This window comes from Hylaeus anthracinus, unplaced genomic scaffold, assembly GCF_026225885.1.
Source record: "Hylaeus anthracinus isolate JK02 unplaced genomic scaffold, UHH_iyHylAnth1.0_haploid 14227, whole genome shotgun sequence".
Taxonomy (NCBI): Eukaryota; Metazoa; Arthropoda; class Insecta; order Hymenoptera; family Colletidae; genus Hylaeus; species Hylaeus anthracinus.
This window is the reverse complement of record NW_026534512.1, coordinates 1-12,832: the sequence shown is the minus strand read 5'-3', so window position 1 is coordinate 12,832 and position 12,832 is coordinate 1. Positions and strand designations below refer to the sequence as shown.

General features: G+C 40.6%; 1 protein-coding gene across 2 annotated transcripts; it reads left to right on the top strand.

Moving 5' to 3' along the window:
• Nucleotides 1–583: 583 nt before the first annotated feature.
• LOC128892680 (uncharacterized) lies at nt 584–12,378 on the top strand. 2 transcript variants are annotated; one of them, XM_054153222.1, is made up of 3 exons: nt 584–774; nt 2,929–3,137; nt 9,304–12,378. In XM_054153222.1, the coding sequence occupies exons 1-3, from the start codon at nt 684–686 to the stop codon at nt 9,460–9,462; spliced, it is 459 nt and encodes a 152-aa protein (XP_054009197.1). In that variant the 5' UTR covers nt 584–683; the 3' UTR covers nt 9,463–12,378. The 2 variants fall into 2 exon arrangements, with proteins under 2 accessions (XP_054009197.1, XP_054009198.1); XM_054153223.1 differs by having other exon boundaries at nt 586–720.
• Nucleotides 12,379–12,832: the final 454 nt, after the last annotated feature.

Genomic DNA, 12,832 nt, shown 5'->3' with positions numbered 1-12,832 from the left:
AATGAAAATAGACAATCGACGAATAATTCATTCGTTTTAAACGAAAGAAAACGGCGGCACTCGGGGCAATGAACAGTTTAATAATCGATTGGCACAAAGAATGGCGACGTTTTCTCGAGTTAAAACGTTAGATTCGATCATGTAACCTAAATTAAATATTCATTTAGTGCGGTATTGATTCTAGCCATTTTTAAAATAATAGAACTATTTTAAATTAGCACGTAAAGTAATATAATAACAAAAATGTTCAATTCATAAATGAAACAACTGACCACTTGACGCTAATAAATGAACTTCTTATTGCTCTCAAGACCAACGTTTTCTTTTATTTCAAACTCTTACCAGGCACAAAATAAATTTTATCTTCAGTCTCTAAGATATTCCTGTGCTACTTCCATACGACTCAATTTATTTGGTAAGGTTCGATGAAATGTTGGCAACGATTGCTGGCAGTTGCGTGGCATTCAAGGGAAACAGGGGTAGGCGGCGCTAAGGCGGCGAAAGTTGTCGAGGAGTCCATTATTATTATTACATGGTTGTACTTTTCAATATTGTGGGAGGGAAACGAATCTCTACGGACGTCAGGTGTGAACGACGAGTGTATTGGACAAGTGCGGTAGAGATCCAGTGGATGCTTGGGTTTGAAGGTTCGGGGTTGAAGTGTGTCTGGAGAGACTCTAAAAATGTACGCCGGAGCTTTGGGCATACGGATCCATTGCAGTAAGTGCGCAATGTGTGCGGCAGTTGAAGAGCCGCTGCGCGATTCAGGAGTTGGTCAGTCTGTTGAAGAATTGTTGGAGAGTCGGAGGGTCGATTGCGAGTTTGCTGAGAATGAATTCTCGTACCTAGCTTCGCACACCATTTCCTAATCCGTTAAAAAGCGGTAACCATGTAATCTTTACTTCAATCAATTGAAATAGACGAAACGCGATGCACTTTGAACTAAACGATCTCCTTGTTTATTTGCTTATTACATCAAAGTGATAATTTTCTGGAGTAAACTTCCTTCTTTTTTTTTTTTGGGAACATGAGATTAACAAATTTTCGTTGGTTGTGAAGATAGATTCCTAACATTTATTTTTTTGCATTAGACATTTTCTACATTCGATTTTAAGTGAACGAGGGTGAGCCACTTCAGCCTTTATTGCAAGCAATTTAATTAACGTTCGAGGTATATGTACAGGGTCATCTTCAAAGTCTATGGGAATAAAAATAAACTAATATTAGTTCTCTAACAAAATTAATAACACGAACAAGCTGGTAATACAATTTTAAGTAAAACGATGGGAACAAAAAGGATTATAATTTGCGGTCCTGTCCCTTTGGGATTTTATGATCTTTTTAGTTATAATCAGAGTTCAAGAAGAACACACAAAGTAAATTAATTAGAAAAAAAAGAGCAATAAAATAATAGAAAGATTGTATCTTAATTAGCATCGTTCTGAAAAACCATAGCATTTCAATTATTTATTACGTAATGGAACGGCTGAAAAAGAATCTCTATTGATGTAAGTAAAATCAAAAGTGGATCGAACAAAATTAGAGCTAGAATTGCAACGCTTGCCTGTTCACTTAACCTACCATTTCGTATGTAGAGGTTCATCGTGTTTCTACTTCCATTGCAGCTACTGTAATAATAATACGTCTTCATTGCGCCAGAGTTGTGTAAAATATGAATCGACGAATTGAATAAAATATCGTATGTAGATGCAGAGATAAATACATAGTCACAGTGAAAAGGCGAGGCGCAGGTGCATGCTATCATTAACCTAACCTGTGATTAACCTTAATCTATGTATGCAATTTATGATTCGGTGTGTTAGCACAATTTTGCGTTTATTGCAGTATATTTTTTACTGTAACACTATGTTTGAAGTATGATTAACTTTTAATAGATTCTTTTGTTATTATGTTTTATATATTATACGTGTGTTCTTGCATTCAATTCGAGTTATTCAATCAATGTTTTCATCATGCATTCTTCTGTAGTCATTGCGAAATGCATTGTGTAATAAAAATTTTAAATTTCGTTTAACAAATAATGATAAAACAGCCTTTCATTCGTTTGACATTTTCTTTCTCCAATAAAAAATTTGGCCAATCTCTGGTTTCAATTCAATATCTGGCGCGCTTTTATTACGATTTCAAAATTAGTTTCTAGATATTCTATGGATAACAAAATGCTGCAAATATAGTTGCAGTTATATTTGTACATTTCGAGCTCGTCCGAGTAATATTACCTACACTAGATTTCGAACTCATTTGAATGATACCAAGTAATATTACCTACGCTGCAGATTTCGAACTCATCCGTATGATGCGCAAGTATAGGAGAGAAAGGAAGATTAGTTCTGGAAGGAACTGCGAGTCGTACTGGGTCAGACGTTTTAGTCAGACTTCGTAAAGCCTGCGAGAAGGGAAATATTACTCGACACTGTCCACATTCTACTTACGCTTTGTACCACATTTTCCTTAAATCCAGGGCTGATCTTTCTTTCTCTGTAATATTTTACACGTATGCATCGAGTTAATACCGGAAACGAGCAAAACTCTTGTGTGGAATATGAATTTTAAACATCGAATACAAGATGAAAAACTGTTTATCCATTACAAGCTAAATATAAATAAATATTTAGAATAAATATAACATTTAATTCTATAGAATGAAATATTCTGCGATAGGCAATTTGAAAATCTAACTGGTTAGACCGCAACAGAAATGACAAGTGTACCGATTTATTCAAATAAATGTTAAGAAGTGGCTGTTACGGCCAACGAAGGCTCCTAGAAACACATTTATGTGTAAAAATAAAAGGATAGCGAGATTGTTAGGAATTCCTTGAATTCGAGAAAAATGCATCAAGCGTGGAAACGACAGAACGATCAAATAGGCTCGGACGTTAAACAGAAACACCCTGTCTGTTGCAGGAATTTGCTCCGGTTTGCGAGAAGTGCGCATCCAGATACCGACGGCCGTGAAGAAAGGTGAATCGGCGATACTGAACTGCTGGTATGACACCGAGGGGGACCCTTTATACGCCGTCAAGTGGTACAAAGGGGGTCGAGAGTTTTATCGTTACGCCCCGAACGAGACCCCGGTCGTCAAGACTTTCCCCATCGGAAACTTGACGGTGAAGGTGAGCATCGAATCCCTTTCCCAATTTTTCTCCCTGCCCTTTCTTCTTTTTCACCCCCTCTCATATTTCCCCTACATCCAAACTCGAGCCCGTGCCCCGCGGGTTTTCGTGAAAATCTTTCAAGTGAACCGGCGATTTATTAACCCCTTCGAGCCCAGGATACCAATTTCGGTACAGACCAGTCTCAAAATATTTATTATTATTACTATTATTTATATATTTTACGGGCAAGAACGCCCTTTGGCGCAACATAGTATCGGAAACTATACGCGCGAATGCACGTGAGAATAAATGATTGAAAAGTGTAAAGGATACCTTGGGGAGTTTGGATAGTGTGAATAAATTATTCGAGAAAAATAAGGAGAAAGCACAGAAAGTGAGTCAAGCTTATCTTGTCTATTATTAGTCTTGTATATTATGCTTCTTTCTTATTTTTCTTGAATAATTTATTTCTATCGCCTTTGAGGTTCGCTGTTTGCCAGGAGTTATCATGTAGAAATATAATTTCTGTTATTGCAGTATCGGCAGTACGTTTCCTTTTCCACAGATTTTTATTCGAGCATAGTACAAATTTTGAACGAAATAATAAAATAATCGCGATCAATTTAATTTAATTTCCAAATAAATTTTTCTTTTGAAATTTCAATATCATGGTGTCATATCGCAGTGTTATTAGTTGCGTCAAAGGAGATGTTTGAACAAAAAATACCAATAAAAAATAACAATAAATACCCTTAGATGAATTGTTCGTACTTTATGCGGGATTATATTTTGTAACCAGCTGAGGCAGAATATGACAAAATTTGTTGCACTTGAATCCTTCAACCGGCTTCGAGGTTAAAAATCTATTCATAGACGTTTGATCAATTCTAGATGGTCCGTATCCGAAATTATAATAATCACGTTACAACCGTAAGCACCAACTGGTGATACTCTCTTGTACAAACGTCCCGCGTAACGAGAACCGCGTGTAATTTAGGGAATACACGTGGCGGGAAATTTAAACGATACCGAGACTAACCGTGCCCTCAGGATCTCCATGAAATCTTTGTCCAGAGTCGAGAGCGACGTCGCGACGAAAAAACGCTCGGGGCACCGGGGAAGCCCAACGTCCGGGGATTTATCGCAGTCGAGAAGTTGGATGGAACAATAACCGAACGTTTCTTCTGAAATATGGCGCGCGGAATATCGCCGTTCTCCCCCCCCCTTGTTCCACGGAACTTTGCGAATTCGAGTCGGTCTCCTTAATGAGCGGTAACAGAGGGGGATATGCTCTGCGGCGTGGGTGGCGCATCGATTCGTACAAAGCACGGCCCAGCTGGCATTTTTACGAGGAGCGGTGTCGCATTTAGGGGGAAAACGAATTGTTCGCGCCCAGCCATGTCGACGAGACATCGACGAATCTATTATCGCGACGATTCTATTATATCCCTGCGATTATCTGCGACGATATCGAAAACACCACCGGTTATCGCGTCGAGGATAGTCGCCCGTGCAACGTCGAGGGTTGAAACGAAAATTTGTCGACGAGGGAGAGTCGCGTTTGACGTAGGGGAAATTTTATTCGACTGTTAGATCACGATGAAAGCAACGTACCTATGTATGGGGAATCTATATCGGTGACATTTATTCGAGCGAATTTGGTCGTTGCGAGAAATTTCATTCCGTTAGTACAAGTCTGACTAGATTGGAAACTTGGAACTAAGAATAAGACTCGAACTTAGATTTAAACTTACAATTGAAATGTTTGCTTGAATTAAAATTGTTAGAATTAAAGTTTTGGTTGGTACCAGAATCATATTTGGAACCTCTTCAGAATAATTCTCAAGAAAATATTCTAGTATTATTTTGTCAAGTTTATCTTTTGTTCGTTACTCGGAACGTTTGTTTTAGATAAGAATTTTGCCCATCTCTGGGTTAGCCAGATGTACCGAAACCACTTGACTCGTTACTTTTAGTGGCAGACAGGCGTAACGAGGCTGAAGCGACCGTTCAATATTTGCTTTATGACGGAGACTCGCTGTCGTTCCGCTGCTCGTTGGCTCAGCGTTTCCAGTTGGATAGCGTTATAATTGTTCGAAGGTATTTCGAGGGTAACATAATCGACTGACTTCGATCGACACCTTGGGACACATTTGCGTTCTTGTGGCGTTGACGATGCAATCCATTATGCTTGTCCGCATAACCCGAGGGAGTACACCAGTGATTTGAGAGATAAATAACCATTTACTTAAATTAACTCGTTTGCATTCGATGCGAGAATAACGCGAGATCTCTGTTCATTGATAATTTATTATTTTTATTAATACAATGTTTCCGTCAGATTATATGTGATCTGCTACGGATTGTAAACCTATCGAGAAACACGCGATCTAGTTACCTGAAAAGGAAAAGAACAAAAGAGATCATTATATCATATCTCACGTAGTCGAACAAAAACTTATTCGAACAAGTGTGCGATAGAGTGAACGTCAAATATAAATCGTTACGCGTTACTTTTATTCGTCATCTTTTATTCAAGCGAAATTCCACCCATCCCTGATGTAATTGAGCTACAGGTGCAAGCTGTTGGGATGGATAGAGCATATTGGAAGAAAGAGAAATGGCTTAATAGACGTATGCCCGGGAGGTAATGGGCTCAGATATATTGAGCTCCTTAGTTTGTAGGTGAATAGTTCTTTATATGACTATATCTGCTCGTAGAATGGCTGACGTCTCGTGAATTATTAGGTGATCTCGGAACGGATACGGTCTGTTATAGATTCTTACAGTCTCATTGTCAGTCTTGGATAGTACTTCGTTCGAACGAACTGTCATTGTTATCAGCATTTGCTATGAGAAAACGTGTTCTGTAGAATCCTGATCGAAGACTCAAGAATTAAAGAGCTTCTTTCTTGCTGCTTTCAAATTTGTTGCGTCGACCGTTAAAGTTCGCGTGTATAACGTATTCGCATCCTAGGCATCTGAAATAGAGTCGCGAAGTAATTGTTTTAATTTAAAACAGTCTGGGTGGAATTTAAAAAAAGAATGGTGAGTGAGAATCTACAAAATGATGATCGAAGTCTATTCATCAAAGTCACATCCACGAACGAACCAATTCATCTGATAAACAGGATACGTCATAGTAGTATGGCCAATTCTCGCAATTCAGTGGTTGTAATTCTTTATCTTGCGAGAGAAGCTATCTTCCATACGTCGATTTTCCGCCGAATTTTCACGGTTCCCCAACGGCGATAGAGGCAGACAGTACGATCAATGATCAACAAAAATTGAATTACGTCGACGTATGAAACTATCTCAAAAACGTTTCAGAGCGCAGCACGCCTCGTATGGACGCCGGCAATTCTCGTAGATACGGAAATAGTTTGTACCCGCGTTCGATGCAACACGGGCACGATCCGCCATCGCGTTTTGCGCAAAATTCTTCCTGAAAACGGGAGTTCCGGGGCACCGAAAGTTTCAAACGGCCATCACTTCCCCGCGAGGCTTTACGTAATCCTCCGTTCAACATGCGAGTGTCTCGTTACTCCGCGCTAATAGCGCGTTGTAAAATTACAAAGAACCGAGCGAAATTGCTTTTTCGCCGTGCTTACTAAATCCTCGCGAACAGCGGAGCGATGTCGCGTTTGCCCGTGCCCTGGGCTGCGATCTCGCGACGCTATTGGCCAGTGAAAGCGACAAAATTTCTCCCAGGACCCGACAAAGAAGATTTCGGCGGGTGAGTGGGACGCGCGATTAAACCGCGAAACGTCGCGGAATTGTCCTCGTATGCTGGCAACTTTTCTTCTTCTTTTTCTAACACAAAAATAGAGCACAAAACTTGTAAATCACATTTAATCCCCTCGTAGTATCCCTGTTTTGTCGATTTTTTAATTCTTCTCACGAATTGATTCTATAATATTTCACGAGATTCTGACGGATGGAAACCAGAATTTCTATTCAATTCAATCATTTTCTTTTTGCGAATAAGGTCACGATTAACTCAATCTCGTCAATCTTTAGCGAGGAGTGCAATTATTCTAGCGGAAGTCACGTTTGATACGAGTTCATCGATTCCTAATTAGTTTAGTTGTCAATCGAGCCGTCTTATTTTAACCCGTACCATTTAGAGTATTATTCTGTTCGTCATGGAAACCAAAAATAACACAAACTACAAAAAAAAAAAAAAAAAAAAAAAAAAAAAAAAAAAACAGATTCAATCCACCGAAGTTCATCGGTGCAGCTTCCCCCGAAAACTGGTTCCCCCAACTAATTCGAATTACTTTCCAAAGCCCGAAAACACGCGCGATCGCGTCCGCTCACCGTGTCGACACTAGTCTACAGCCTCTCTCTCCATTTGTATATTATTAATACCTCGTTTGCCGCGAACTATTACTAGTAAATCACAGGAAAGAATTCATACTAAATCCTCGGCGGGCGGGTGGCAGTGTCGGTCGCTCGACCCTGGTTGGCCTGCGGGTTGCGGTCTCGCGGCGCTATCGGCCAGTTGCGAGCGACAGAATTTCTCGCGGGGGGCGAGAAAGGGGGTACACACATCGGTGTCGACGAAGAGAGGGGTGGGGGCGAGCGGGCGAGGGGGCTCAGGCAACTGGGGACGCGCGAATAAATCGCGACGCGTCGCGAAATTCTGCGCCAACGGTCGACGGGGACGCGCCGTTACGGAGCGTAATGTCGCTCGTAAACCGCGTTCGTGGCCTGTGTGTTCCGCGAGCGTGAAGCTCTCCCCCTATTCGCACAGGGGTTTGTTCGCTGCGGGGGCGAATGACACGCCGTCATTCCGAATCGATATCGCGAAGAGGCGAACACCGGCTCGGTCCAGTTACCGTCTTCGGAGCGCCGGCGGATTATTCAACCGTTCGACGCTGCTCGCCCAGCTAGCGAGAACAATGCGAGCAGGCTGGCCTTTGTCTTCCGGTCGATTGATCGATGTTCCCCGCGATACTTCGACGTCGATGGTCCTCTTTTTTTTTTTTTTGCGAGTGAGGGTCTCTATGGTCGCCTAGCGTCATAAATTTCTGGTTGGCGAACAATTCGAGGAGAGCGTCGATCGGAAGACGTCCAGGTCTGCGTTGACACTGTACTGCGATGGAGGAAGATCACTTCCGTTTGGGGATGGGAGTCCTGAACAGGAAAATCTATTTTGTCCCGTGCGCGACAGGCTTTACGATAGCGAGTTTGTAATGCTTTGTTCGGAGGTGCTTGGGCTCTCTGCGAGTATTCTGATGCCGTAGTCGTAGATGCGAGAAGAGGATTTGAAAGAGAGCGAATGTTTACAGTGTGGTGTCGGTAGCGAGGCGCGAATGGTTCAGACGAAAGTTTGAATGAGAATCGATCGAAAAATGGTCTTCAAGGAGTGGATATCGAAATCTCTCTATTAACTTAACGTTTCTCTACAAGATGATTATGTTCTTTTCATTGGATGTTTGTTTTTATCGCGTGGAATTTATTTATGGTTGAGGAAGTGTATGGAAATCTGGTACGGATGTAGGCGTTTCGGTACCCTGAATAATTTAGGTTGTTTTCATAATTAATGATGCATCCGAAGAGTGACTCGTAACGACGAGTGTTTAGGAAGTTTATTCAAGGAAAACGAATATCGAAGGCACACATTCGGTGAATCACTTACGAGATAACGTTCAGATCCCATTTTCGTTACTCTAAGCCATAGAGTCCAAGGGTTCCAAGTATTCTTGGTCCATTTATGACCAAGCATCAGCATTTCCCCCCTTTTCGTCGATCCAACTAGAAATTGGTCGGAACTTTTTTTTTTTATTGTAGGAAGCCTAGATATCGTGTACGTGAACAAATAACGAGTTTTATTGGAGTTTTAAAAATCAATTTTCTAAAATTTAGCATGCGCTCCGCAAACGAGTTGCGAACAAGCTCTATTTCTAGCTTGCAGATCCACGCGCAATAAATCACCTTAAATGTAAACAAAAATTCCAAATCTTTCACGATAGCAACGCAAACAAAGCAACTTTCATCTAACGTCTGAAATCAGATTCCATTTAGGCGTTTATCGAATTACAAAAAAAAAAAAAAAAAAAAAAAAAAAAAAAATATAACAGAAGCTTCAACCGCGAAGCTCTAGAAAGAAAGAACGAGCGAAAAGAAATAATTTCTACACCTCCTCGTCTATCAACGATCGCGTGTCATTCTGTTGCAGAAACCCGAGAGCAACGCGACGCAAGTCAGCCTGACGAATTTGGAGCTGAACGCTGCCGGGGAGTACAGCTGCGAGGTGTCGGCGGACGCGCCATCGTTCCACACGGCCATAGTTTCCGCCACCATGAACGTCGTTGGTAAGGGTAACGGTGTTTATTAACGGGACAGACGGAACTTTACGCGCTGGAGAAACATCGCCTGGAGAAGTCTCTGACCGCCGTTGGCTCGCAGTTTCGAACTGCGAATTAATACCAGCCACGGCCCTGGTGGACTTAAGGGCTTACGCGAATCGCTGTGGACCGAGCCGAAGATAATACTGCGGGTACACGCGACGGAACGAACGGGAATTAGGTGTTTTAGGTGAAGGGGAATTAGGTTAACCGGCTGGTTTTATTCTGTCAACCTCCTTCCGCGCTTTTTCATTCCTCGTCGCGATACTAAAACCAGCCGCTCACCTTTGGAGACGCGAAACATAGAAGCGGGAGGCATCAACGCCATGCCACTCTGGCAGCGCCGTCAGCGTTGCTCATTAATTTATCGGACGTAGAATGACAAATTGCGAGGCCAAATGGCGCGAAAGCTAAAACCCAGCGGGATCACAAAGCCTGAGGTGGATTAAAGATAGAGTTCCGCAGCGCGGGTTGCGAGCAATGGCAACGTTTATGTTGTTGGCGCGGGTAAATACACTGGCTGGCCCGTAAATTCGAGGCCATCTTCCTTCATTGTTCCGTCTTGAATGGAGAGAGCAAAGAAAACGACGAACGAGGAGCGGCGAGGGTGTAGGGGAGGAACGAACCGTGCCGAACAAATAGCGAAAATTACCATCTCTGCACCGGGATCCACCTATTATGTAATTGCTGTTTAGCTGACTGCGGGGATACTGCTTTAATGATTGCTTTATGACGCCATTAAGTTCTTCGGGCATCGCCTTTTGTCTCTGATAAGCAACGCGACAAAGGTACGAGATTAAGCAATACAGCGCAAGCGGTGCAGTCTATACGTGGCACAGAACGTTCGGAAGAGCGTTTTGCAAATTTAAGAAGCGTGGAGGTACTTGAAGATGTAATTAGAAAGTTAATAGAGAGGGCTCCCGGCGCCGCGTTGGACTCTCGTAAATGCTGGAGTTGGTTAATTAAACGAAATCGAGACACGGAGTACATTTTTAATCGCATACGTGAGGCGACCCGTATTTCGCACAAGCGAAGATGAAATCGTTACTCTACGAGATAGAGAAATAAACTTTTCAGCTTAATGAAACATTCAGAAATTGGAATAAAAGTTGATTGATTAATAATTGAATGCCAAAGGTAGTTGTTTAAACAAGAACAAAAATATTTCACTTTTCAATGAAAGGGTACCTGAAATAGAGTAAATTCGAATGAACGACGAGGTTAGTTACACAAAAGCAAGGCGAAGATTCCACATTAATAAAATATGCACTGTCTCGTGTATTTCAAGTAAAAATGAAGACGGAATGTTTTTTTTCCAACATAAAAAGTAGAATTAATAACCATGATAAAACATTAAGAAATTCTAAGAAAAGAAGAAGGTCCAAAGAAACATATTATTAATAGAAAGGAGTGGCTAAAGTAGAGTAAATTCTCGTGAATAAGAAGGGTAGCTTCTAGTTATTCTTTCAAGATAAAAGGAGAACCTTTAAGCTCGATAAAATATTCACGAATTCTGAGAAGGAAAGAAGTAACAAAAGGACAGATTTAATTGTTAATAAAAACAATGCTTGCAGCAGTATAGGATTTCACGAAACCAGGCATAGATAACATTTTAATAAACTACGAGAAATACACATTTTACACGTAATATGTCTTTCTTTTTAATGTAAAAAGTTTCGAGGTTTGTTAAAACATTGGTTAATTCCTCAAAATAAAGTATAATCATAGAAAGTAATTAAATTGGTGACAGATAAAGTGGCTAAAGTAGCTTATATCCTTATTAGTGCTAGGAGTGGTTACTTAACTTTTTAATTAGTGCGGTCGATTATACTCGAGCGCGGGTAACAATATTAATTTAGATTGTGAAGTTAAAGAAAATTCCAGCCATATAACCTTCTCGGCTTTTGTGGGCAATTCTGTAGCTTAATTTTACTTTCATACATAAATATACAAAATTAATTGTGAAATCGAGTTAGCATAGATACCTCTCTGTCGCTGATTTATTCGATAAAAAGGTCAAACGTAAATTAAGCAATGGTCGGTATCGCTTCCATAAAATACGAATTACATCAGATCTCTCGTGCAAATGAAAATGAAATGTTGCCTCTTTGACGTGGAAAGTAAAACACTTGAGTTTCGCTAACACAGAAAAAGACACCGAAAAATATAATTAAGTTCGTAATAGGAAAGGTGCCTTAAGTAGCGTAAATTCTCATGAATGCTAAGGATGATTACGTAAGCGTAAGCAAGACGCTGGGTACCATTTTAATAAGCTACATACAACACAATGTATTTCGTACAAATGAAAATGAAATCCTTCTTGCATAAAGAGCAAAATTTCTGTGCTCCATATAACATATGCAAATTTTTAGAAAGAAAGAATTACTAAGAAATGTCATTAAGAACTTAATGAAAAAAGTGCCTGTAGTAGTATAGACTGTCGCAAACGCTAGGGGTGGTTAGCACGTCGAGACTAGCATGCGGGTGTAGTATAACGAAATACTGTATAAAATGCTGTCGCATTTTTAAGTGTAAGAAAGAGATTTCTTCAATGTCGCGTGAGAAGAATTCAATTTTAACGAAACACTTTGCATTCGGTTCGTTAAAGGATGGCCTCAAATTTACGGTCGGTTATGCGCGGTATATTTACTCTTTACTTTTCTATACATAATGAAATACATAACCGAGTAAACCTTTAACCGTGGTAGCGTATATCTCGATTTAAAGGCAGAGAATGCTTATGATATAAGTCAAATAAACTTCAATTTGGTACGGAGATCAAACAGAGATATGATTTTATTAGTTTGAACATTGATACGCTTATATTCATAATATTTTTGTTCGATCAAAACGTATAGTTGACATTTTATCTGGTATTATATTTATATTTCAATCTCTAAATGCTACTTTCCTCTCTCTTTAAAACTACTTATTTGCTAACGAGAAACTTGTTTAGTAACGTTGTACGTGCACGTTTCAAACCAATAAAATTACGTCTCTGTCCGAATTACCTGCCAAATTGGTGTAGATTTTAATTGTGTATTTGCACTACGGGTCGAGGATAAGTAGGAAACTTAAATAATGTTCGAGATGAACTCGGGCGTCGTTGTCGGAACTGATACAGTATTCAGATCACAAATATGCGCCGACGGACTGGGAAGTGTTAACGTGTACCGACTCGAGTTGCTGTGGAATGCTTCCAATTTTCGGGTTTGTACAGTGTCTTGCGTTATGGGAATACAAGTTCGCGCGAATCAGAACTGCGGTGTTTCGAATCACGAACGAAACTTTCCACGAATTTCACCCCTATCCGCTCTCTCTCTCTCTCTCTCTCTCTCTCTCTCTCTCTCTCTCTCTCTC

Excerpts from the sequence above, each read along its gene's own strand:
- LOC128892680 (XM_054153222.1), top strand. The coding sequence starts at position 684 with ATGTACGCCGGAGCTTTGGGCATACGGATCCATTGCAGTAAGTGCGCA. Across the intron at positions 775-2,928 it reads GCTGCGCGATTCAGGAGTTG|GAATTTGCTCCGGTTTGCGA; the intron begins GTCAGTCTGTTG and ends TGTCTGTTGCAG. Across the intron at positions 3,138-9,303 it reads TCGGAAACTTGACGGTGAAG|AAACCCGAGAGCAACGCGAC; the intron begins GTGAGCATCGAA and ends ATTCTGTTGCAG.